This window comes from Aptenodytes patagonicus, chromosome 22 (genome assembly GCF_965638725.1).
Source record: "Aptenodytes patagonicus chromosome 22, bAptPat1.pri.cur, whole genome shotgun sequence".
Classification (NCBI taxonomy): Eukaryota; Metazoa; Chordata; class Aves; order Sphenisciformes; family Spheniscidae; genus Aptenodytes; species Aptenodytes patagonicus.
The window spans coordinates 269,548-295,759 of NC_134970.1; the positions used below are offsets into that span (position 1 = coordinate 269,548).

At 39.5% G+C, this 26,212-nt stretch overlaps 2 protein-coding genes across 2 annotated transcripts; one reads left to right on the plus strand and one right to left on the minus strand.

Annotated features, from left to right (window-relative positions):
- Nucleotides 1–16: 16 nt before the first annotated feature.
- LOC143169942 (bile acid receptor-like) lies at nucleotides 17–11,296 on the minus strand. The gene is made up of 11 exons (XM_076357786.1): nucleotides 11,154–11,296; nucleotides 6,452–6,578; nucleotides 4,889–5,254; nucleotides 4,124–4,264; nucleotides 3,365–3,504; nucleotides 3,171–3,275; nucleotides 2,974–3,073; nucleotides 1,688–1,816; nucleotides 1,061–1,180; nucleotides 529–642; nucleotides 17–262 (listed from the first exon to the last, which is right to left on the minus strand). Exons 2-11 carry the CDS (start codon nucleotides 6,540–6,542, stop codon nucleotides 24–26), a joined length of 1,545 nt encoding a protein of 514 aa, XP_076213901.1. The 5' UTR covers nucleotides 6,543–6,578; nucleotides 11,154–11,296; the 3' UTR covers nucleotides 17–23.
- Nucleotides 11,297–20,491: 9,195 nt separating this feature from the next.
- On the plus strand, nucleotides 20,492–25,733 carry SIKE1 (suppressor of IKBKE 1). The gene is given in 5 exon segments (XM_076357904.1): nucleotides 20,492–20,775; nucleotides 20,777–20,921; nucleotides 21,522–21,664; nucleotides 23,781–23,894; nucleotides 24,286–25,733. Coding segments are annotated over 5 exon segments (690 nt in total). The 5' UTR covers nucleotides 20,492–20,577; the 3' UTR covers nucleotides 24,376–25,733.
- Nucleotides 25,734–26,212: the final 479 nt, after the last annotated feature.

The window sequence follows — 26,212 nt, forward strand, 5'->3', positions numbered from 1 at the left end:
ATCGCCGCAGGGGTCGGCGTCGCCTAGTGCAGATCCCAGATCTCGCAGAGCAGGGAGGTCAGCCTGGGGTCCTTTGTTCTCCATGTCACCAGCACCTCCGCATGGGTGTGGTGGAGCGTGCGCAGTTCCGTGAGGCGCCCGATAAGGCGGGCGAAATGCTGGGGGTCCTCGGGGTGATGGATCTTCGAGTACTTGTAGAGGATGCCTAGGAGCGGCTCCTGCAGCTCTTCCACGTGCCGCTTGTTCCTCAGGAGCGGGCGGTCTGGGGGAGCGCGGCGGGAGAGCGCGGTTAGCGGGCGGGGGCGCTGCGGGAGCACGCGGGGCCGCTGGGCGGGCGGGGGCGCTGCGGGAGCACGCGGGGCCGCGGGAGCACGCGCGGCCGTTGGGCGGGCGGGGGCGCGGAGGGGCGGCGGGCGGGAGCGCGGTGCGCTGCAGCACCTGAGGGCTCGGTGGGTGGAGGTGGGCAGCGCCTGGGGCAAGTGAAAGCTCGTTGTAACACGCCTAACAGCTAGTCGCCTCCCAGTTTACCTGAAAAAAACACAGTTGTTGCTACAAGCAGGGCATATTCGGTCTCAGTCACTTTCAGTTCCCCCATGCTTCTGTAGAAGTAAAACAGTGCGGTAATAAACTCCTCGGTTATACCTTAAAAATGAAATAAAATAATCAGAATGTTATTTCAATGCAGAAACAGGCACTGCTATTACAAATCATCTGTGTCCTAATCTTTTAAGGCTCCAGGCTGTTCCATTACATGAAAAAGTTAGCAAACTTTGTGAAAACAATGTTAATTTCTAAAGTAGTAACAAAAGTTGTATTGTAGTTGTACTGTGGAGTTTTTGATACACATAGCTCAAAGGCTTTATCCTAGGCTATAAGCAAACATGAACACCACCTCTTCTTTCCATGAGGATGCAATGCCTGTGCATGTAACAAAGCAGCTCGAGGGAGGAGAGAGGGAGAATGACCAGTGGCCACACCAACAGTGTTGCTCAGTGTGATTAAGAACAGGGCCAGCAAAGCAGAAGATTCCCAAGTATTTTGATTCTGAGACCTCCATTACCTGTGGTCGTAGTGGAAGTTGGACTCTCTTCATTGTGAGACATTTCCATGGAATAAATGTTGTTTTTATCAAGGTTTTGAACGTGACAGCATGCCCCATGATCAGAAAGTCTTATGTGACCTGGAACAAGAGAGATGACAGTTCACGGCCAAGCTTAATGTGACTTTAAATATTTGTCTGCATCTGCTTTGTAGATGAATACCTGAAAATGTGTGAATTTTTCCCAGACCCATGCAGGCAGAAAAAATTGTTCTTTTTTGCATCCAGCACCAAGTTCATATGTTGCATTACTGTTGGTCAAGGTCTCTTGTGTTAAACTTGACACAATATATTATATAGCTAATATTATCCATCCACCCCACAATTTGTGCACACACTCAGAAATGTTGCTCTTTGTTTGGAACCAATGGGAGGAAAACAGAGATCCAATCAATTTTTTTTTTTTTTTTTTTTTAATGCTCTTTGAAAAAAAAGGCTGGAAAAGGTATGTGGGCATTACCAGTACTATTCTAATTACCACTATGCTTGAATAGGAAGTTATTTAAGTGAATTAAAATGAATGAAAGTTGTTTCAAAATGGTAGAACTTCCTACTGGTGTTAATAGAAAGCTTGTTAGTCAAACTTACTTTCACTTGTTGATGGTTGGCATTCACTAATTCTTTGGTTATATATTTGGGCTGAACGCAAAAACATTGCCTCAACTGTTGACCCTTTTAGCAGTGCAATCTGATCTTCACTAGCTAAACTTTCAAATCCTGCAGAGAAAGATACATGTTAAGAATCAAGGAAGGCTGTGGCTGCCTTTAAGCCCCTAACATGAATTGATAAAATGATTTTTTTTTTTTAATAAATGCCTTTACTGGAAAGGAGGAGCCATAGTTAAAAGATGCATATACCAAAGACTATTGGGGTCTTTCTTGCTAGTTTGCAAGTTGGGGGAGGGGGGGAAGTGCAGTTGTCGGTGTCCAGTGTTAGAAAAGATTCACAGGAAGATACAAGTAAAAATGTTGGGACTAAGCAAGACTTTATTAAAAATTTCTTCTTAGTATCTGATTTATATCACATGGCCTAATACCTTATAAATTTGCTTCACTGCTTAGTGACTGTGGATATTCTCCTGACTCATTGATATCTGATCTTTTTAAAAATTTTGTTCATCTTTTGACAAACTCATTATCTGCACTTGTAATTCAAGAGCAAAGGAACTTTATTGATTCTTTTCTTAGTCCTGATCAAAGCAGGATATGTAACATAAGAAAACAAACAGCTCATCCATTCTTTCAGATCTGTTCAACAGTAGTGCTAAATTACATCAAATACCTGCTTTAGACATGTTGATTGACTTGTCAATAAGTTTTACAACTTAAAGAGTAATGAAAAAATTATCACTCTCCCTGTCAAATGTTATTTTGTCAACTTTACATTGAAATGTAGTGTGTTTAATTGCATGTTTCCTTGTTCTTTATTAAAAGAAAATACGAATAGGAGCACCTGGTTAGACCCTTCTGTGCTGCCTTTTCCTTTGAAGGAACATCTGTTTTTTTCTTTGAGGACTATAATAAATTGCAAACTGAACTGGATTTCAGAGAATGTGTTAAAATAGTAATTCACTCAAGATGGTATTTTAAAGTCCATGTACTTTCAGAAAATGTCTCTACTCCATGTCAGAAACGGAAAAGAAATCTAATCATAGCAAGCTTCTGAAGTGAATGCTTCTAACTTGTCCTCATGACAAGTAAATGCTAACCCTGATTGTTAGAGTTGGAAGATAAAACAGTCGGTTGAATGAGAGTTTTCTTAAAGCCTGTATTTCTCTCGGATTCATGCCATCAGTATGGTTTCTGCCTCTTAAAAAAAAAAAAAAAAAAAAAGTCACACTATTCTGTAATGTTTCCCAAAGGAAGAAGCTTACCTGGGAGTCTTTTTGTGAAATCCACTAACACTTGTACATGGACAACTGCTGTCTCAGAGAGACGGAGAAAACTTTCCTCAGGACTTGCAGTTTCTTGTAGCTGCATGAAAGAGTGTTTAGACATCTGATGTAACCAAGATACAGTGCTTAGGATAATAATAACTTAGCAATGCAGGGTGATTGTTCTGTATACGTACAAACTTCTTTGCTTCCTCAAGAGGAATTGTGTATTTTTGGTGTGCTGTTACAATGTGGTCAAGAAGCTGATGTTCCCCTGGTGTAAGTTCCATCTTCTCTGGGATCTGTTAAAAAAATAAACGAATCAAGTGACAATGACTTAGGGCAAAAATAAATGATGATAAGAGCTATTTTAAATAGAAAAATATCCCACTTTTCCAGATCTTGTTGTAGATGATACGTGCTTACTATTCAGTCCCTCATCTTCCAGTTTTATGTTGCAAAGAAAACTGCTCTTTTGTTTGAAATTCTTCCTGAGTCGCTTTGACTTGCACTGTACTTCAGTCAGCAAACCTGCAAGGCATGGAAGTGTGTATCAATGCATATATTTTCAAATAATTACAATTTGAAATAATCACTTTTATAGATAACACAAGTCTTCCATCACAGGAGCCATCACCTATAAGGAACTACACTTCCTAAAGAATATGGCATTGCGTTATTCATTAGGTGAGTTAGTGTTCAGTATCCACCAAAGGCCTGAGTGTTTGCAGTCGTCTTACGTTATCTTGCTTGTGGCTCTGTGACATACAAGCGTGAGAATTTTTCACGAAAAACTGTTGTGCAATTTTTTAATTTTTTTTTTTTCCAAACACAAAAGCACATCTTTGTATGCTTACTGCTGTCCTGTCAAGGCTCAGGATATTTAGCTGTCTCTTGTTAGTACTTTCTTTTTTTTCTTGTAATGTCTTTGAACAGCAGTCCTCTTAACTTCAGGAGATACTTCCCCAGCATTGGTGGTTTCTGCAGATGAAGATGCTACAGGTGCTACAGGCTCCAAAGTTAAATTTTCCTACAGCTAAATGAAGTTTAGACAAATACCATTTATCTCTCATGAGGAGAAGGGATTGACTTTGGAAAAAGTTTTATCCCAGTTGATTAGTAAAGTAGCCAGCATGGAAGGAGCACTTACATTCTGCTAGCATTCCCACAGCTTTACACTTCTTCAAGCGACATTCCTGACATTTCCTTCGCATATACATGTCCATTTCACAATGACCACCATTCTTGCATCGATATACTGCATTTTTGGTTATGCTGCGTCGAAAGAAGCCTACAGACAAGGATCAGGTTATGACTGAAGGAATCTAAGGAGCTTTATCTCATAATGATTTAAAGAATTAAAGTGTCTTTGGGTTTGTTTTGGGTTTTTTTACAATGGAAACACTACCTTGATTTCAAATTTGCATTTTAACAATATAGTTATGTCTTGTTCTTTCTGACTAATATTAATTGCTGTTTTCCCTACCTGATCAAGACAGCTCCCATATAACAAGTTAAAATATAAGTAGCAAGTAATTATTACTTGTTTTTATTTAATTCTAATAATAAGTAAAATTAATAACACTGAAGTAAATCTATAATAAATGGTCATGAGAAGATCAGCACCTGCTTAAACAGACACTATTCTAGTGAATAATCAATGCAAAAATCAGTTGCATGAAATGCTCATATTAAATACACGCTGTAAAAGCATTTCTTCAAAAAGTGTTATAAAAATGTGAATCTGTAGCAAGTGTGTTAGATAAAGGGTTCCTTAGGTAAATTACGATCCTCTGTGGAAACGTCAACTTAAAAAATAATTAAATCTGCTTAAATCACAGATGTGGAACATTATGTTGAGCACTGTGGGGCCACTGTCCGGGGTAAGACACAGATCAGCCTGTTCTCCTCTTACCTTTACAGCCTTCGCAGGTAAGTGCATTGTAGTGATAGCCTGAGGCCTTGTCACCACACACAACACACAGCTCCTCCTGTCCTTTCAGTCTCAAAGAAGAGTGGTTTAATCTTGGCCGTTTTAGTCCTTGGTATCCACCATCATCAATGTGGGGAGCCATGAAAGGGGGTTTGCTCAATTCACAGCTGCCGATGATACACTGCCCGTCGCTGTACTGGGACTCCAGGCCATATGTGCTGTATTGGGACTGAGAAGGTTGTGACTGTAATACTGGGGGAGGAATTTGAACTGTTGAGTATTGGCAGTAAGGCGCAGTCTGAAAATCGGTGTCTTGCAGCTGATAGTTGATGTGCTCCGGTAAAACATCTAGATACAGAAGAAATTGAAAATGAAATAAAAACCTGAAGAATATCTCGACATCAGCTACTTTAAAGTTTTAAAATGTTTTATAGATTAAATATGTAATCATAAATATTAGAGGAACACATTTTCAGAAGGGCAGTCTGACACATTATTTTTAAATGTACTACCTGTAATGTTTTTAAGTAAAATCTTAGATGTAGTGAAAATGGCTTGGTGACAGTTTAGGCAATGTCATGTGGGTGCTGCTGGATTCTTGTCAGTATGTAATTGAATATCACTTGCCAACTGGTGGTATAGTTACCTTTTAATTTTACACTTAAAGGTTGTTTTTATTAGTTGCCCACATTACAGAAGAGTATTTTCCCGTAAGTAAGTGAATTTATTAATGAGTGGAATGTTTGTATTGATACATATTTCAGGCATAATTTTGAAAATGTCGCACAAGAGTCTGAGAAACATGGTCCAGAAATTACAGAGTGGTAAAAATTACTGTGATAGGAGTCTTAAAGTTTAAATTCAGTAAATTAAAAAGCAGAGGCTTGTTTTATTTAGTATTTTTCCACATATAATCCTTTACAGTTAAGAAATTTCACTTTAGCAAAATGTATGTACAGAATTATGAAGAGACCTTCTTCCTGCCTTTCTGTCTGTAGGGTTTTAATTTTATCCAACCCCCCCTTAAATGTACACAGCTGTATTGAAGAAAGCTTGTGCAACATGCATCATGTTTCATTCTTCCTTTTGGGTTGTTCAAATCTCTGTAAAAACAAATTGGAAAGCTTTTTTTTTAAGCAGTTTGGAGTTTTTTTTAATTGGGCTGTGGGTCCTGCTTTTACTCATCCAGAATCAAATTAGTTATTGCAATTATAGTTCTGTAAGACATAGAATAACTATTATCTATTCATAATGTATCTGGAATACTGTAATAAAACCTGTATCTTCTTCATGCAAGTTAAAGCGAGACAGCATCAGTAATGTTTATATGAAATGATCAGTCAGCATAATCACATTGTGTACAAAAATCTGTATGAGCACATGCTAGTATATTTCAATACACTTTCAGTATGGGCTTGATAGTCAAATGTGTAGCTTCTAAGAGCTTGTAAAGATAAACGAAAATGAAGAAAATTACGGGAATCTCCACAGATGTTCATTTTACTATACTGCTTTTTCATAATATAACAATTTTGCTTTACTCACCATAATACTGTATGGGCTCAGGAAGACAATACCCATCAGGTACAGTGACAAATGTATTTGCCATATTCTGCTCCCAACTGCACTGTTTCATTCACTTTGCTATGTGATAGTCTTTTAAGAAGGCAACCTAGAGAAATGGAAAAGTAAGAGAAACATCATGTGAGAAAGAATTGCTAGGTAGGTTTAGCTACAGACTAAAACCAAAAAACTCCAGAATATGAAACAGTTTGCAGATCATAAGAAAATCAGAGGTATGTGCAAAGTCACATAATACTTTCAATGAGGTTGCAAAACATTTGATTGTCCTAATAGTATGGATTCAGGATAGAGTCTGTTCCTAAATTTCCAAGTTATATTTAGAACTGTTTTGCTCCTAATTTTACACGAAACCATGTGGAGGAATCAGACTAACCATTGGTAAATTCTCTAGTTCAGGAAGAGATTAAAAGGAGCTTCACTGGGTAGAAAAAACTTGCTTTCAGAATGAGTCAGGGCATTTGCACTAATGTGGATGTGATGGATGTTCTGTTTCTGCACAAAGATGGGCTTTTAGTGAAGTTGCTTCATTCACTTTTTATGCAAATTTGAAGCAAGTAAATGTAGGAAGATAGCCTGGAAAGGTCAGCATAGAATATTTCTTCTTCCCCATGTAAATACTCTTTTATGCAGTAAAAGTCAGCTTTGCCCCACTTAAGCACGGCCTAATTTACATTAGGTTCCAAATTTAAGAGCCTGTATTCCTTTAAGAGTACAAAGCATCCTGTGAAGACCAAAAAAATCAATCTCATATAGGATGTATTGCCCCCTAGAGAGCTTTTCTCTGTCCCTTGATTATTGAAGGAGCCTGGGCTCCTGGTTGGATGCTTTGACATTTACCATAAAGTGTACTGAGAGCTTATAGTGACACAGTTGATGCAGAATAGCTATTGTGCTTTGAGATCAAAACTTATCTTATTTTTCAGTAATTTCACTTTTCAGAGAGGTTCTGAAAAAGTGTGTTCTAAAAAGTCTTCAAAAAGTTTTGGAGAAAAAAGAATGTCTATATGGACACTAGCATCAGCTGGGTTTGAGTTTACATATGTGTATAGACAATCTCTGGTATTGTTTAGCAATTGAATGGTAATGGGGTAGCCAGCTGTTAGAGAAGTAAGTAGGAAATATTTTACTTGCTCCCTTGTCCCTCTGCATGTGTGGAATGTATGAGAGTGTCACTGGTTAAAAGTATGTTTTATCTGATGCCCATTGAATAAGAACTGCCAGTGAACTATTCATAGGCTTTCCCTGAGCAGATGGGAAAGACAGAAAAGATGAAAAAGGCAAGTAAGTATTTGGAAAGTATAGAAAATCAAACTCCTATGTGTGCAACAGGATTCCCTGTATATGTCTCTTGTAGAATTTACAGCAAATTGGGTTTAAAGATCTTCCTTGAAAGACTCGCATGTTGGGTTTTGTGCAATACCTGTGCCTAGCTACAGCTGAGAAAATGAATATATCATTTCAGGGAATCTGAATTGAAGTCATGTCTTGAAAGACACACATCCCTTCCCCCAAAACTGGACGTATCTTTGGAACGGAACACTTTCTCTTTGTGTTGTCAGCAGAAGGTGAAAAGATGCAGTGAGGCTGGAATGCTGATTTTTTTGTTATCTCTGCTAGTAAATATTTGTTTGAAAGAGAAATGACTCACTGAATCATGAGGTCCTTATCAGTTAGATCAATTTGGCCTGGGCAAAGTCTACATTTTTCCCAAAAAATGTGTATTTGCTGAAGAAATGTGTTTCTGGATTCCAGTAGTTTCTTTAAATAAAAATAATAAAAGAATAGAAGCTAAAATAAAATTACACTGATCCAGTCTGATAAAAATATTGTATAGGGAGTATGAAGTACATATTACCAAATGCAAGGTGGTCGGTCAATTAAACATTCTAAATCTTGGAAGGAGACTTTCATTAGGCAAAGTTTCCTCAATTTAGGTATTGTATGAGAATGGATTTGAGGATTTAGCCCTTCTTACTGATTTTTATGGCTAATAAAAGTTACCAGTTGCAACCACAGAATTCTCAGCCTAGAATGAGACTTTGTAAATTGAAACTCTTAAATTAAGAGAATGTTATAACAGTATTAATAGTAAATCCAGTGCTTATTTGAGGAATGCTATACTGCCTTGAAATGAGACTTAATAGTCATGCCTGTGCATGAATGTTAACTGTTTCATTTTCTGACACTTGAGAATTTAATGTTAACAAGCTTGTTTTTCGAATATAAAATAGCATTGGGCTTTTTAAAACAAAAAATATAAAGAACAGGATAAGATATGTAAGGAAGGAACTTAATTTTCTAGGACAGGAAAGTTTTGATTGTTTATAAGATTGACTGTCATAGTCATGTGTTACAACCTTTGCCTCACCCTTTATATATGAGTCAGTCAGCAGTAGGGAAGCCTCCTCCCAACTTTAGGAGTCGCTGAAATTTCATGATGCATTATGTGCTGGTCTCTCAAAAGTTCAGTAGCCATCCCTAATCTCTCACACCTCACTGGGAGTGAACCATGACCTAAAGGACGCTTCTTCAGCCCACACATACATTCATTAACCCTTTGCCATGCAGGCAAGTACCTTCTGCATGCACATAAAGCTTAGCTACACACTGTGAAGCTGTGGAATCCTTGACAGAATGTAGCATGCATGCCCAATTGTAATTTTCAAAACAATAACTTGGACAAAGTTGAAATAAGATTGGAGTAAGAGCTTTGGGCGTTTGGGGCAGTTTTAGTCATGCCATTCCCAAACCAAAATATTTTGTGCCCATTTTTCTCTTTTCTCTGTACTCAAAATATAGCCATGTGTGCTTTAAAAAGGAAGCAAAAAAAAGAAATATATTCCCAGAGATGATGCATAACGGTCTTTAGCCTAAAAAGTGGAAATAACTGAAAACAAAAGAAGATGAATTTTTCAATAACTTGTTTCATAGAATCACAAGCGGTAACACAGTTAGGATGAAAGTCTTTAGTCCTTAGTCAGACATACTGACCTGAAAGAAAATGTCGTCTGCATAAATGCACATGCTGTTCCCTGCTTTTCCTTCTTCTCAGTTACTTCTGAGGTGCTATTTCTGCTGGGTATTTTCACATGTGAAATTGTGACCATTTGGGAGGGGGTATGTGTTTGTTTGGTTTTAATTTTAAAAGCCTCTACAAGCAGGAGAATTTTTTTTTTTCAGAAGAAGATGTGACCTAGACTCTATGTTGCTTAAGCACGTTTGAAAAAGTTGTACTTCTACAGCCTTAGTTTTGACAGTAATCAGTCTTCTGAACTAATAACGTTCAATATAAACTGGAATGTATGTTGATTCAAGGGGTTGGTTATCCGTCTAATACAGAAATTCAGCAACATTCAGTTATTAGTCCTAACTGAAAGACTTTTCAATTTATCAAAGATGGGAGACATTAAGGGAAAAAAAAAAAAAAAAGCCGTTAATTGATAATAGTAAAGTAGAATCAGAAACCAGTCACTTAACAGAATGTACATGTTCAGACTAGAATACATACTGTACATCTATGTATTGCTATTGGTGGTGAAAGTTGTTGTTTTTATCATTTTTATTGCTATAAAATACCATATCATAAAGTAACATATGATCAACTTATATTATTAAATTTATTAAGATGCAAAACATACTTCTTGTAGAAGAGGCTCCAGAGAGCTCTTTAAGAGGTATGTATTGACAGTACTTTAACTGCTATCGTAAATATTTTGACAGTTGAGTCATAGGGAAATTTCTTGTTTACAGGGAATTTTAGGAACTCAAGCTGAAGGTCTTCAACATTTATTTAACACACCTTGTGGCATGTTAATGATCATGTAGTGGAACTAGATAGCACATTTCAATCTCAGTGTTAATCACTGTACTTTTTTTGCTTCTGGAAAGCACAGCTTAATTTTTTAATTTGTGAAATTTAAACCAAAACCTGAAAAAAAGTTTAACTGAGCACAATTGGTGGCAACTATATACGATGCCAGGTGATATATAATGAGTTTCACTCAAGCAATTCAGTAATCACTGATTACTGTAATTGAAGAATGATTTTGCAGGGGAAGTTGTAGGATCACTTGATTGATGCTATATGCAGCTTATATGCATTATTAAGGTTTTATCTGTTTCTCCCAGTTTTAATGTGCCAAGAAGCTCCCCAAAGCTGCTGTTTGAAGAAATCCCCCTTCTCATTAAATGTGTTCCTTCCTTGTCATATAATAACCATAATAGGAATTGGCTTATTTCACTAATGGACTGTGTTGCAATTATCTTGAAACCTTCCTTTGGAATTGTTACCCCATGAATAATTGTTTCAAAGGTATAATTTTTATACATTGTAAAATAAGAGGTTAGAGGTTGTTTGAAACGTACAGTTTTCCAGATACTTTGGGGAAGGGAAACAAATAATTGAATTTAAAAGTCATTTTACTTCACTCTGTATGTCAAATGAAGTACTGTCGGAACAAATTCTTGGCAGTAGGATACCAAATTTAAAAATGTATGTTTTCTATTTTCATTTAGTCAGCCATTTAAAAAGAAAGAAAAAAAAAAAAAGGAAAAAGAATAAAAAAGCCTAATGCCTGAAATATTTTCACATGGCAAATTGATTTATGGCTAAAGCAACAATTTATAATCCCAGAGCATTCAGAGAAGTAAATGAAATACTTACGGTAGTTCCAGAGAGTTTCTTGCTTCCAGAGTTGAGTCCGCTGGGCTGTAGCACTGATCCTAGCTCTGAGTCCAGCTGGAGCAAACTGGGCCTTTTCCCTATTTATCAGTTTCTGTGCATACACTAGGCTCCAGACACTCCGCAGAGCAATGCTACAGCTCTGAGACACAAACTTCCCACACAGCCTTTTCTGGGGTCGAAGCAAGGGCAGCTGCAAGTCCACATAAATCAAATAATAACTGGGTCATCAGGGACAGAGGCCATGGGGACCCTCACGTCACTATTTCCCAGAGTTCTCCCTGTCCAATTACTAAATATTCTGCTTTCTTGGTAGAATTTAAAATTCTCCCATTTTGATTGCTTAACATTGACATGTCTGAGTGTTAATGGGTAATGTTCATTTCCTGGGCAGAGAAAATATTGCAATAGTATTATTTGGAGATATCTACATGACATAATAATTGAATTTGGAAACACTTGATTAGGCCAGTATCTCCAAACACAAAACACTTACCTTGTTCTCCCTGTTCTAATTCTGACATACCTGTGTTGATGCAGCACAAACAGGGCTCATGCATGCCCCCATAACAGAAAATGATTGTTAGCAACTTTTGTTGCCACTGATTTTGTAAAATTTCATTCTTAAAAACCCCAAGTATTTCCATTATTAATAATTTCTAATAAATTAACCATTACAATTTGAGGTTTTCATCATTTCCTAGATACAAGTTGTGATCTTTTGGATAGGGCGTTTTCTTGTTAGGTATCGTGTCATTATGCTTGCTCCCTAACATGATGCGCAGCAGGTTGCAAACATATTAACTCCAGAAGGAGGTCACTTTTCTTCTGTGTAAGAGCAATTCTCGATTTACCTCAGGAAAAAATGGTTCTGTTGTATACTTCATGGAATTAGATGGCAAAGGGAAAAACTCATTTCCTGTTGGTTATCTTACAGCAAAGTCACTTAAAATAGTCTTTAGGGACAATAGGTTTTCACGGATCTGTGGCACAATACACAGCAAACTGACGTTACCCTTCAAGAGAGAGTCATATTTGTATTCTATAGGCTCCAGAGAAGAACATGCTACTCATTTCCATGTAGTGTGGAACCATTTAGAAATCTATTAGTCATTGGAGGTGGAATGGTTGAGTCTGGCTTTCAAGAACAAAAGAGATTGACTTACAGATGTTATTTGAGCATCTTGTGGGTTTTCTTGAGCTTTCAAATGCTCTACATTGATAATGTGTGGTGACAGAGGGCTGGAATGCATAGATTATGCAGTAGACACAAAGATAATGATCTTGTAAGTTTAATTATGATCAGCATTTGTCTTCCTGGTAAAAGCAGCCTTATACAGCAACTTACTAAGATGTCAAAAAAACTTCAGTGGTAAAAATGAATAATTTACAATTGTTAGAACTAATATTTTTTTTCATAGCAGCATCTCTTTCAGATATACCATTGGCTTTTTCATCCAGCTTTTCTCATGAAAGTTGGAAAAACAAGCAGAGGTTTATGAAGTATTGCCTTTAGCTTTTAAATACTACTGACTTTTTTTTAGTACTTTTTCTGATAGTAGATACCTTACTGGTAAGCTGTTCAAATGGACCTATGGGACGTGAGTATTTAAAGCCTATTGACTTCAGGAAACTCAAGTCTGAAGCCCAGGTTTTTAGAAGGTATCTAATCCCCATTCTGTTCAGCGTTATAAAACCTAGTGGATTCAGAGTAAATTCAAGTTCTAAAATAAGTATATTAAGAACCTAAAACTTAGTTGTAGTAGAAATTAACTGCAGTGCCATGTTAAATATTAGCCCATGGTCATTTACTCCAACCCACATGCTATCTTTGTAGCTGTGGTAATAAAACTATTTTGCATAGTCATGCAGTGATTCAGACCAGGTGACTGGTCCATGTTAAATACATATATTTACCTTATTTTAACAGATCACTTCTCCTATTCAAAGCTTAGCGTGACAGTAAAAATGGGAGACCTGAGAGCTCACTTGAGTCACATAAAGAACTGCTGCAAAGAAGAGGAAAATAAACTGTTTTCCATGCTTGTAAAGAATCAAGAAATAAAAAGCTTATTTAGGAGTAAGGAAGATTTAAATTAGATACTAGAGAAAGCAATTACGGTGGTAAAAAGAGCACTGGAGTAAGTTGCCTGTACAATCTTCATCACTGGATGTTTGATAGTTTGGGCTACCTGATAGAACTTATGAATTGTTCTCTCTGAGTTATTTTGATCTGTAAAGGAGGAGAAAAGACTTTTGAGATCTCCTCCAGCTCTATTTTCTGTTATTTTTCCTTACATACGTCAATTTTGTAAAACACTGATAAAGTCCCTGATCAGTAACATGCCTAGTGCCATTTTAATGGGCAAAGGAAATAATCATGTACTTCAAACACGCTTTACTAGAGGTGAGTAAACAAAATGTTATTCGTTGATGTGGCCTGAAAATCTTAGCTAAACAAGTTCATGTCAAGAGCCATAATCTGAAAGTGCCACTGAAGTGGAGAATAAGGGACACACATGTTTTCCATGGAAAATGATCAGATCTGATGACATCGGTCTGACCTGAACACCTTGCGTTGCACTGCTTTTGTAGCCTCACTTCCATCATTAGTGTAATCTGTGAGCTCCTGTGCAGTCTAGTCTACATAGAATGTCTGTGTTTATGCAGTTAGGTCTACGAATTTGATGAGTGCTGAAACTGCAGATCAAGAGCGAGCTTCCCTAGATCGATACCTGTTGAGAGAATTCATTTTCAAGCTAAGCAGAATTCTTTGTTCATCTGAACTAGAGATTCTAGATCTCTGTAACTTGTTTGGTATCTGAATAGTTAAAGGAAATTGTATCTACTCCAGCTGGATCTTCTCTACATAACTGACCCATTCGGCTTGATCTGGTATTGGATTGTTTACGTAACTTCAGTAATTAACCACTATCAGCCTCATTAATGAAACATAAACCACCTCTTCTGCTCATTTATAAAGCATTTGTCAAACAAAACTTAAACAAAGGGCAGAATCTCAGCAAAGTAACAGTCCTTCAAAAGCTACTGAGACTCTGACTACAAGTCATTACGGTCACTTTGTTGTTGTTTTTCAGTAAAAATGAAACAGAAGTGATGGCATTGTCTATTGCTTTTGGCTAACTTTTCACAAAAACATCTGAGATCTGTCACATGAGGGCAATGATGCCTGGACAACTATTTTGGCCATTTCAGTACAAAATACTGATGTTCCAGCTCATTACTGTAAATCATTAAATGATGAAAGCAAGAGTCAAATACTAAACAATTGGGAGCCTTTGGAAAACTAATTGCTGATTACAGTAATCATTGTGAGTTAAAGGTTATATTGAAATATAGAGTATTTCATTATAGGATTAAGTCTCTCCTGTTAGTAACGGTTCTGAACAATATTAAAGTTGAGTATTAACAATACAGCTTATGTATTAAAATGATCTAATTTAATCTTTACCTATGTTTGTTTTAGAGAAATAAAATGTTTTAGATACATAAAATACACTGGCAGACAAATACATGCCAAAAATTTCGTGTTCTGAGAGCTACTTGTATTTACAATTTGTTAAGGAACTCATGAAAAAAATGCAACCCTTCTGTTCACCCTCTCTTCTGGATTATTTATTAATCTTCAAAAGGTGTGGTGGTTCTGGCACTGTTAGGATTTTCTGCATGGCATGGATGAACCTCAGCCCTGGGTGAGAAATGGCACAAAACCTCACGACTAACATTTTTGCAGGTCAGTGTTATCTTGCACTGCTGACTCTCAACAGAGAGAAAGTTTTAATTTGAATAGGATGGGTATCTGTTGTATGTGGTGGTTTTGATTATTGGATCACATGTTCCAAGATAGTATCAGGTAGTATCCAGAAGCTGCAGTAGTAGGAAATTGTCCCTTGTTGTATTCAGCACATTTCACCAACAATTTGGATGCAAAACTGGAGGACAGGCAAAGGAAGTCTGTGTGGGAACGGTACTAAACTGTATATAGGCATCAGCTATGAGGAGGGTTGCAAAGAACAGAAGAGGCATGGGACTGTCTGTCAAAGATGACCTGGTTTGTTTTACGTTGTTATTTGCCTAAAATGTAATTAACCTAGAATTTTGAGAGACACGTGCTTGTTTTGTTGTCATTATTTGCCTAGTTCGCCTGCAGCAGAGAGAGAACCTTGGTTGGTTCACTTGAAACTTAAGAATGTGAGCGTAGTACATCAGGGACTACGTTTTTCTGCATACATGTATGGCTTTTGTTGGATGGGGCCCCAGCCAGACTGAAGTGCTTAAGATCCAATGTAATACTTCTAATGATGAAACAAAACATAAAAAAATATGCTATTTGTACTACAACTTCACCCAGTACTTCCCCCCTTCTGTAGGTTTTAAACATGTACTCATTTTTGTAGCTTCAAGCAACAAGGTTTGTGTGTCATTTCCTTTGAGCGCTGGTTTGCAAAACTTTTATCTTCCCTACATGTAGCTTTTTAAAGCAATAATTTGCAAAAATTAAAGAAAAATAATCTTTACAGAGCAAAACTGTATGTTTCAGCAGAGGAATGAGAGTGAGACTGGCGAGGGAAATTTCACCACGTAGCACCTTTCAACCTGAATTTATACAATGTTCAAATATGAAATTATTCGACTATTCCCCCAAAAGGGGTGACAAGGGGGATCTATACAGTGAACAGCTCCCATTTAGCATTGTAGAGCATGTGTTCATTCAGTTGGTTTAGTGTTAGATAATATAAATACTCTTCTGTTTTGCATCAAATGTATCAAACAAATCATCATAGTCAAATTAGAAGAGAAATAACTCAGGAGAAGATGAAAGTTCTCATTAAGTTCTTAAATGCTTTCATGGGATGAAATTATGGGAGACCATATCAGACCAGAGAGGAAAAACAATTTTGATTTTTTTAAGACTGATTTTTTTTTCTTAATCATGAAGTTGTTTGTTAGTTTCACTATGCATTTGCTTGCAGGCTTTTCACAAATCTTGAAGAGCTAAACACTTGACTTATGTTGAATTTTAATAAAAGAGCCAAAATGCTTTAAACTTACTTGGAAATCTCAAGACAGCCTACAAAATGTTCCTGTTCCTTCTGTGCATTCTCTTAAGCTTGGTATGCAGGGCAGTCCCACTACCTTAAGGTAGACTAGGTACTAATAAGCCCATCTGTTCAACGCTAACAGAATGTATGGGTATCCTTACATCTCCACCTTTCAATACCCTGTGCCAAATCTATGTGTTTCCCCTTGGCAGGCAGACCAAGATTTGTCAATAAAATGCTCCAGTGCATCGGTATTCAGCAAGGCACAATGTGGAAGAAAGTAAAGATATCAACTAAAGCTTGATTACAATCTCCTGCAATGATCTCAGAATTGATAGTTCATAGAGAATACTTGTAAATGTAACTTTAAGCATTGAGGTTCTTAAATGACTGTACTTCTCTGTAGATACAGCAAAGAGAAGCCAAGTCCCGGACCTGATTTCCATAAAGCAGAATATCGTGACACTCTGTATTAAGCATTACAAAATAATTATTGTGGAATCCCTTGGTCAGCATTTTATCAGCAGTGGAGTCTTGCTGCTGGGAGACTGAAATAGCTGGATATATCCATTTATCAATGATAATGTTTTCCCTTTTTTCCAGCCTGGATTCCATCTTAAGGACATTTGTTTTAATAGTAAAAAGAATATTAGACTCATAAATGTAAATGCTGTGGTGCAATGGGTGACTCTTCAAGATTTATCAAAGCAGGATAATTAAGATGAACAATAAGACTGAGTTTCCTGGTAATAACTTTTGTCACAGAACGACTCTGTTTTATGCAACAGTAATCCACCTTGAAGTATAGGCTAGGAAGTGCAAGAAGAGGATTCACTTGGCCTCCTGGTCTGTGAGTCTCTGTGCGACAGGTTTTGTTGAGGGCAATACCAGTGAAAATGTGACAGCAGCTGATGACTGTATTAACACCATCACTTAATTTTAAAAGCAAGCAGTCAAAAAGTGTTGGGGTGTGTGGTGTGAGAGAGAAGTCTGTTTTGTTTTTTAATCAAGCTGTAGCTGCTGACATATTTGGCTGTTAGACACCCAAGGAAGGACTTGTAGTAGAAATGAGAAATACAACATTCAGCTTTTGAAAAGCTAATGTCTGCTGCATTACTATGTGAGACTTGCTCTTTCAGAGGCTCGGCCAAAGTTTTTCAAACTGTGCTGACTGCACTTATGGTTAACATGATTTTACCCGAAACCCAAGAATTATCCTAGAAATTTGCCCTTTATTCTTTTTTCTACTTCCAGCATTTAGATGCCACTCAATCTGTCACAGATGTTGCCATTTTCTACCAGTCAGTTCCTCTGTGCATTATTATCCATCATTTACTCCACTGCCAGTTTCTGGATAAGTTATGGGCGTTACCTGGTGCACATTGCTTTAACATCCTCAGTACTGGTCCCTGAACTTGTCCCAGGTTTACAGAGACTATGTTGTGCTCAGGATTCTGTGCTGTGTGTGTTACCAATCTCTTTAATTACTTTTTCTGTGCTTTTGATCTGTCTAGATTTCTTTCCTTTTCGATTTTCCTACTGTGAGCAAGAACCTCCTCAGCTGTGCTCAGAAATGCTATGTATTTATTCCATCACAGAATGGATTTAGGATTTTTCAAAGATGGCCTAGAAATGGTTTTGGTTCTGTAGCAGCTTTGCTGTTTTGGAGAGCCTCAATATGCTTCTATCTAGCGTATGCTTTTCCTGCTAGAACAAATCCATGTTCTGTTTGACAAAATACAGCCATGTGGTTAAGAGTTATTAAAAGCATTAAAGCATTAACCTCTTGTAACCTCATTTTTCACTTTGTACACATACATAAGTATTTAATCGAATTGAAGTTAAACACTAAAAATTTTGAGAGGCCAAATTTATACATTCTCTTCAGTTTATACAGAATTGATGTGATAAGCCAAAGGAATTATAAGACACCACTACTCAGAAAATGCTCATCCGTTGATTTGTTTAAGCTCTGTTGCTACATACTAGAAGTTTTGGTGACAAGCATTCCCAGCATTTAAATCGAGGAGCTTTGTCCTACTGGGATCCGATCTGTGTCCTGGCGCCACACTAGGGGGGCAAGCCACATCCTTGAGCGAGAACACAAGACTAAGCGCTGTGTGGTGGTAGTATCGTGGGCTCCCATCTTCTTCTCATTCTGGTATTTTATTTCAAGCAGCCAGAACCCCACAGAGGGATTGCACTGATCCTGAAGTGAAAGTCTGATATAGCAGTGCTGGCCCTTGTCTCTACTTGGCATGAAAGGCCAGGATGTCATCTCTGAAGCCAGGGAAAAGTGAGTATTAAATCAAAAGTATAAATGCAAGGAACAGAACAGGCCAGAGATTCAGACATACAATCCAGGTGCAGCTTCTGCTGAGGTGTAATGATCCTTCATGCTGCACGAACAGGTTGTTCCTTTAACTGACTTCCTAGTAGATGTGAATTGGCATTTCCAGTGCTGCGTTTCTAAATGGCTCATTGAGTGCCTCCCTGCTGTAAAGCTGAATTAGGTGGAACCTTAGAGACTGCATGTTTGATTTCACAGGATTTCCTTATGTTGAATAAGGTGAAAAACGGGAGGATTCTGAACTGGTACACATATATCATTCCACATAGGTATATCAGGCCTACTCCCGTGTGGCTGCTCAAAGGCTCTGCAAAAATTGATGTACTGGCAGAGGCTTTAAAGGCAGCCAGGAGTTGGGAGTACAGGCAGAGTGAAGCAACAGTAGGTGCTGAACTGCACAGGTAGGGTCATCTGAGGATATAATAGTGGGGACAGACAGTGGAACAAGGGAAACAAGCATTGGCTACAACCTAGGGATGGCATGTCTATCTTAGGGCAATCTTTTGCCCACTTGTTCCATAACCAGAATGGTAAACACAGTAATATTTGTCAGTTTTCCAAATGTTCATGAATCACCCATTATGAAAAAGGAATTCTGGTAACAAGTTGTCTTAACTTTTTAGTGTTCTCTAATTAAAAAAAATAAGGAAGGACCAGAAGGTAAAACATGCTATAAAGCATGGTTTAGACCTTTAGTTCCATGCAAGTTACTGTAAAGCAGCATTGCATTTCCCAAATTTGCAAAATAGATCCCATACTTTACTAATTAATCTGATTCTGAAGAAATACTCCAAATGCAGCTGCTTACTCTATTCTCTTCTGGATTGTATGAATGTTTTGAAATTGTTGCTTATATAAAATTATCTTATTCAGCACTTCTGCACTAGGCTTGATTATCTCTGGGATCATAAAGAAACTTTTATCTGATAAAGCATCCTAGATTTTTCTTATGTGTCTGTCTGAATGGGGATTTGAACTTGGAAGATGACTCAAGTCAAAGGGAGTCCTGTTAAAACATTATTGTTGAAAACATTATTAATAAAGTTGGTAATATTAAATAAAAAAGCTTCGTGGCAGTTAAGCAAAGCATCAAGGACATCACAGATCACCAACAGTAGCTTTAGTTAGCAAATAAATATCAAAGAAGCAAGTCAGCATTACAAAGCTTGTTATTTTAACTTGAGTAGAGGATGTTTACTGTTAAAAGGGACAAACAAGAATATTAGATAAGATGACAGCTCAACAGATCTCAGCCCACAATTTACCACACACTGTTTTAAGGGAGTATTTAAAAAGATAACCAGGCCCCCCTTGGGTCAAGGGTATATGCCCTTCTGCAAACAGACTGCACTACACAGCGCAGCATTCATTTGAACCAGAGGCGTTCCACCTGGGTTTCCTCTCAAAGAGCCGTGTCGTGAAACGCTCCCGAGCCTCCACGTCCGAGAACACGGATCTTTGAGCACTGCCTGCGCGTGAGAGTCCCGGCACGGGGAAAACGCGCCACGTTGGGCTTCTGTAAATAGAAGCGCGTTAAAAGGGTGAAGACATTAACCTGACGTAGATTGCTCCGTAATGCTGGTTCCCTGGGGAGGTGGGCGTCCCTTCCCCCCAGGAGCCACCCAACAACAAAAAAAGGCACGAGGGCTCTGAATTTTCCTGCTGAAGCGGCTGGGTCAGCGAGGGGCCGCCGGCCCGCGGCGGCCGCCGGCCCGGTGCCCCGCCGGGCCGCTGGCCCCGCCCCGCCCGCTGGCGGCGTGGCCGGGGGGCGCTCTCTGGCGGCCGCAGCTGGGGCCGCCGCGCGCCATCCGAGCGGCGCTCGAGCTCCGGCCCGCGCCTGCGCATGTGCGGCGCGAGCGCCGCGGCCGGAAGCGGCGGCGTGCGCGGGCGGCGTCCCCGGACCGCGGGCTTCGCGTCTGCCGGCGGCGGGCGCGCGCCGGCGGGCATGGGGCCGCTGCGGAGGTGAGGAGCGCTGCTCGCCTCGGCGCTCGCCATGACCTGCACCATCGAGAAGATCCTTACGGACGCAAAGACGCTGCTGGAGCGGCTGAAAGAGCACGACACCGCAGCCGAGTCGCTCATCGACCAGTCCGCCGTCCTGCACCAGCGCGTGGCCGCCATGAGAGAGGCGGGCGCGGCGTGGGCCGAGAAGGTGAGAGCGGGCGGCGGGCGAGCGGGCGGGCGGGCGGGCGGGCGGCGGAGCGGCCGGACCGACAGCCGTGTCTCGGCAGGGCCAGGGCCCCGCGGCGGAGCGGGCCGACCCGTCTCGGTTGCGGCCGCACGCGGTCCTGTCCCAGGAGAACACGCAGATCCGCGACCTGCAGCAGGAGAACAGGGGTGAGCCTGCTCGCCGCGCCGGCCGGCGGTGGCACGGGGCGGCGGCTGTGTGCCGGGGGAGCTGAGGGGGTTGGCGGGCGGCGTGCCGACGGGACCCCGGGGCGACGGAGGGGGGTGTGTGCCGTGGGGAGCCGGGGTCGGCGGAAGGTGTTGGGGGGACCCCGGGGGCCGTGTTGGGTGGTGCGCTGGGGAGGAACTTGGTGGGGTGGGGATTGGTGGGGGATGCGCTGGGGGGGTGGGGGGTGCTGGCGGGTGATGTGCAGAGGGGCCCCCGGGGGGCGGCGTTGGGGCACTGTGTTGGGGGAGGCTGCGTGCTCCGTGGCCCAGGCGGGGGTGGGCTCGTCGAGGGGACCGGGGGGTGCAGCTGTTTTGCCTTCTGTCAGCGTCGCTGGATGCCTCGGTGTGGAAGTGCCTACCGGCGTCAGGATGGCTTCTCGGCTAACCTCCCCCGGGCCGGAGTCGTAGGGCTGCGCTGTCGAGGGGAGTGGTGGGATAGCACGCATCAAGCGAGCAGCTGGTACCGAGTACCTCTGGGCATCTGCTGTCGTTGCTGTGAAAAACTGCTTGTAGTTTGTGGCAATGACACACTGTATTTTGCAGAGCTATGGATCTCGCTGGAGGAGCACCAAGATGCGTTAGAGCTTATCATGAGCAAATACAGAAAGCAGATGTTACAGCTTTTGCAAGGGAGAAAAGGTGAAGATGCAGAACCAGTCTTGAAAGTTCATCGGGCTAATTCCTTGGTAAGGTGGGATGGTGACAGAAGAGGGCTCGAGACCCCTCTTCCCTGTCTCTTGCTTGCTGTCATACAACCTTTGTGTCCCTTCATGGAATGTCTCTGTTCCAAAATACATTTTCTGAAAGTCTTGTCTCTCTTTGCTGGTATTTTTTTTCTCTGTTCCTTTTACGGCACACAGGTTGTAACAGTTATCACAGAGGACACTGAAAAGCATAAACCTTTCATGGCCCAGGTGAAGGCTTGTTCTTTATGGTAAATTCCCTGGGTTAAGCTTAATGCACATGATTCTCTACAGTAAAATCAAAGACATCAGAGTCGTCGTTGTTCCTGTTCAATAATGGTAACAAAGGGAGAAGAACCTACTAAATCTCTGAGCTGCAGTATGTTTAATTCTTAAGAAACCATCACTCCCAAATGTTTTTAAATCTGGATACTCTCTGCAGTGGCCTAAAAGTGTCCCTTCGTCCATGTTGGGTGCAGTGACTTCAGAACTCTAAGGTGTGGCTACTGATAACTGCTGCCTGTTTTACGTTTAGGTGCCTAATAACAATATAATAACATTAAATCTCTATTTAAGGCTTATGAATTAAGTTAGGCATTTGCTAAATACATTTTTATGTGATTAGACAACAGCAAGCTGGTTCAACGTAGTGACATATCACATCTTGTGTTTTTTTTAATTGGAATTGGAGCCAGCCTAACTCTTTGCACATATATCTTTGCACTGATATGTGGCAACTCATTAGTTCTCTGTTTCGCGTTGCTTAGGTCCTCTGAAGTTACGTAGTGTAGCAATGTCTTGCTTCCAGTGCTTGCTTAGGTGTGTGAATTGCTCTGTTTGTCAAGACTTAACATTTGAACAGAACTTCTAACATTATTCTCTGGCACTGCTTTTGCTCCATTTTAATGGCATAGAAATGCAAAGCTGAAGAGACTCTGGAGGAACCTTTGATGGAATGTACCTAGACTATCTCAATGTCTAGGCAAAATCTTCTGTACTTCAGATTAAGTCCATGAGTTTTTTCCTACCCACCACTTGGAGAATAGTAACAACCTTTTAATATCTTTTAAAGAGCTATATTCTTATTAATAACCATCTTTCTGTTTAAAAAACCCATCATTCTTTCTTCCCAGATTAAGTTATCTAAGTCTCTCTTGTTCCTCCAGCTCTCTTTTAGATGCTCTAATTTGTTTACATATTTTCTGAATAACGGAATTCAAAACTGAATTCTCTGCTCTGGTGATATATTTATCCTCCAGGTGCAGTGGAATAACTGCTGATACTTACAGACAAGAAACTCCACCCTATTACATTATCTGATATTCCCCAAAGTGCTTATATTTTTATGTTATGTTAAAATGCTTCAAAAGCTTCCAAATTCTTGTCTTGCTACTTCTTGCCAATTACTGACATTTTTGTGTTTGCACATTTTAGTTCCTCCCTAAATACTGTATTTTGAAATGGAATGCTCTTCAAACAGGAACTGTTGCTACATTACGTGTTGGAATTTTTCAGTGTTCATGATATGTGCATTTCTGAGCTTCAACAAAATGTGTCTTCCAAAGGATTAGAGCTGTATCTAGACAGGTGTTGTAAAAACTGCCTCAGGAGGCTCTGTTCTTACTTATTTTAGTTTCCTTGCTTGGCCTCCTTCTGAGATGAGGCCATTACTTCACAATGTTACTTAGTCTCGAAATCTCATTTGCTTTTATATTCAGCGTTCTTACAAATTCGGAGTCAGGCTTTTCTAATAAAGCGATATAAAATTTGCTGCATACTAATCATATTCATATGAACCTGAATCTTTTGTCTCAGTCCTTGTCACACTTGAAATTATTTCCATCTTGGTAAGTAAGGGGGCCTTATCTTGCTGACTGATGTAATTCTATTCACTGTTTTCATTGATGACTCATGATAATGGACAATAAGGTACATGTTTCCATCTTTAAATATTATACAAGTTGGAAAGGATTGCAAGTGCTTAGGAGGAAAGGGGTGAAATTCAAAACAGGAAAATAATCCAAAATCAAGAAAATGAAAGTAATTGATTTAGAAGGGATAAATTATTACAGCTGCTTTTGTCTGAACATATTGAATATATTACTTTCATGTCTTCCAGGAAATTGAAAGTCAAATAGACAGAATATATGAGATGGGAGAGGTGATGAGAAAAGCTATTCAAGTCGATGATGATCAGTTCTTTAAAGTTCAGGAGAAACTAGCTCAGTTGGAGGTAAGAACAGATGCAATTCCTAAAGATAGATCGAGCTTTGGGAGTCTCTAGACTTACTCTGGACTTTGTATGTGTCAAGGACTTATAACAATCAAAAATTTGGGGGTGGCGTTAGGAAGTGCAGAACATGATTTGTTTATTTTCAAGTTCTTGATGTTTGTATGATATACATGAAGCCAGAAGCAAAAGATAAGCTTTAAATGATGTGGTTCTCCTTTTGCTAGCACTGTATTAATGCTTATGTTTACAAAATCACTGTTTTATTTAGCTGTGAAGGAGTGGGGCCATTTAAAGATTATCGTCCTTTAATTGTGAATTAGCTCATTTCTATTATAGTCCTTTAATTGTGAATTAGCTCATTTCTATTTCAGCAAAAATATTGATTTTGCAGCTTGAAAACAAAGAGCTGCGTGAACTATTGTCAATCAGCAAAGAATCTTTAGAGGTGAGGAGAGAAGATCTGCCTGACTGTGAAGCTTAGGTCACAAAATAACCTTATCTCCAAATCTTGACTTCAGAGACTATTATGAAGCTACCGTACAAGGATGGGTTTTGATTTGTTCTTTCAGGTGTTTCCTTGTATGTTTGTTTTATCTTTCAAAATGTGTTGGCTGTTTTCTCTGCATTTTTCTGAAATTACATACTCTTGATGGCAAAGGCTTGCATTGCTGCTCCGTCTTAGTAATTGCAGCATACAGATGTTTAACAATGAAGTATTTATGATGTGTACTCCCTTGTGATAGTTTCTTTCCTCTCCTGTTTGTTATTTTTATGAGCTTTAGTTAATAATTCCAACTGCGCAGATGGCACTTAAATCCACCTTGTCAGTAGCTAGAGAACGTAATACAGGTTGTGATTATTTTATTTGATAGAAGGAATAAGAGATTATTCAAAAACTACATTGTAAATGGTAGGTAGATATTTTGCTCTGCCTGCACAAAGCAGGCATGCAGAGCTTTTGTTTTGCTTTGAAGAGCTAACACTCAGTATTTGGCTGGGTTAACATTGTTACTTGGACAACTGCTTAGAAGCAGAACAAGAGAACAGCCGATAGCCAGTAGAGCACTTTTAAGTAGTAACTCATATAAGGAGCATACTTCACCTTGATTTAGGCGTGAAAATCAGAGTGGATGACCCTTTCTGACACCTGTGTATTTTTGAAAGACATTGCGTATCTGACTAATTTTTTTTTATGGATAGACCTGTTCCGGCTTTACCAATGCTCCAAGGTATGTGGATACTGGCTAGCTCTGATCTGAAGGCGGTGCACTCAAACCCTGCACAGAACACAGCACTTTCAGATCAAAGCTCTTTGGCCTCCCACCACTTTGGACTTCAGGAAGAGTGAGCTGAGGTCTGCCTCAAAACTAAACCAAAACCAACCATGTAGACATGTTTTTAATGTTACATCACAGGTAAGTCTAGTGACAGATGTTACGTAGTTACTGCAGAATCCTATATTAAGTGAAGTTAGAGTTGCAGTGTTGCAGGAATTTATTGATACTGTGATATTTTTAATGACATTTTTATATAAAGATTTCTGTCTTTCTTACCTGTGATCAAAGAATAATCCTTCAAGAACAGTAAACATCTCATTTCCAATATTAGTTTAAATTTTTATGCCACTTTTTACCAAGTGAGAGTTCTGATAGATGCAGAAGGTGACTTACGTTCCTGTGCTTATTAAGAGCTGTTTTCTTGCAACCATTTGGAATATCCAGCAAGATTGTTTGGTAGATACAAGGGATTTCTGTACAGGAGTATTCTTGTATACAGTCCTTCTTTATTAGAAGTTGTTTAAGAGGGAATAAAAAACCCCAATGGGCAGTATTTTCTCAAGTGTATTCTGTTTTGTGAATCCTGGGGATAATTCCTTCTGTTCTGCGCGTACCCAAGCCTTTCGCACCCCCTCTAATTTTTACCTTGCCTGAATATTACAACGACCAAAAATGTTTCATTTTATCTCTTTTAAATTAATGTCATCTGAAATGCCTGTGACGATATATTTTTACCTTCATTATCCTAGTGTGGGTTAACACTCCTCTAATTGGCTAGTTGCTGTGCAGCCTGAAAAAATGGAAACTAAATAGCAGTTGCTTTGACTAATGAGTTTATTCTTAATTAGTAGTGGGCCATAATTAGCAGGGGAAGTTTAAATATGTTCCATTTGCTACTGTCCTATTCTGGGTCTGTAAGTATGGAATCCGTGACTGTAAGTGTCCAATTGTCTACAATTCTTATGGGCTGCTGGGCATTTTCAGAAGAGCTTGCTCAGCTCATGCTGAAAACTGGTCTCAAGCTTCAGGACTGGAAGTTCT

Bases quoted from the DNA above. Each gene is read 5' to 3' on its own strand.
- LOC143169942 (XM_076357786.1), bottom strand. From the start codon at position 6,542: ATGAAACAGTGCAGTTGGGAGCAGAATATGGCAAATACATTTGTCACT. The intron at 4,265-4,888 runs GTAAGAGGAGAA...CCTTGTCTGTAG, and splicing joins TACCTGCGAAGGCTGTAAAG to GCTTCTTTCGACGCAGCATA. The intron at 3,074-3,170 runs GTACGTATACAG...TCTTTCATGCAG, and splicing joins TTGAGGAAGCAAAGAAGTTT to CTACAAGAAACTGCAAGTCC.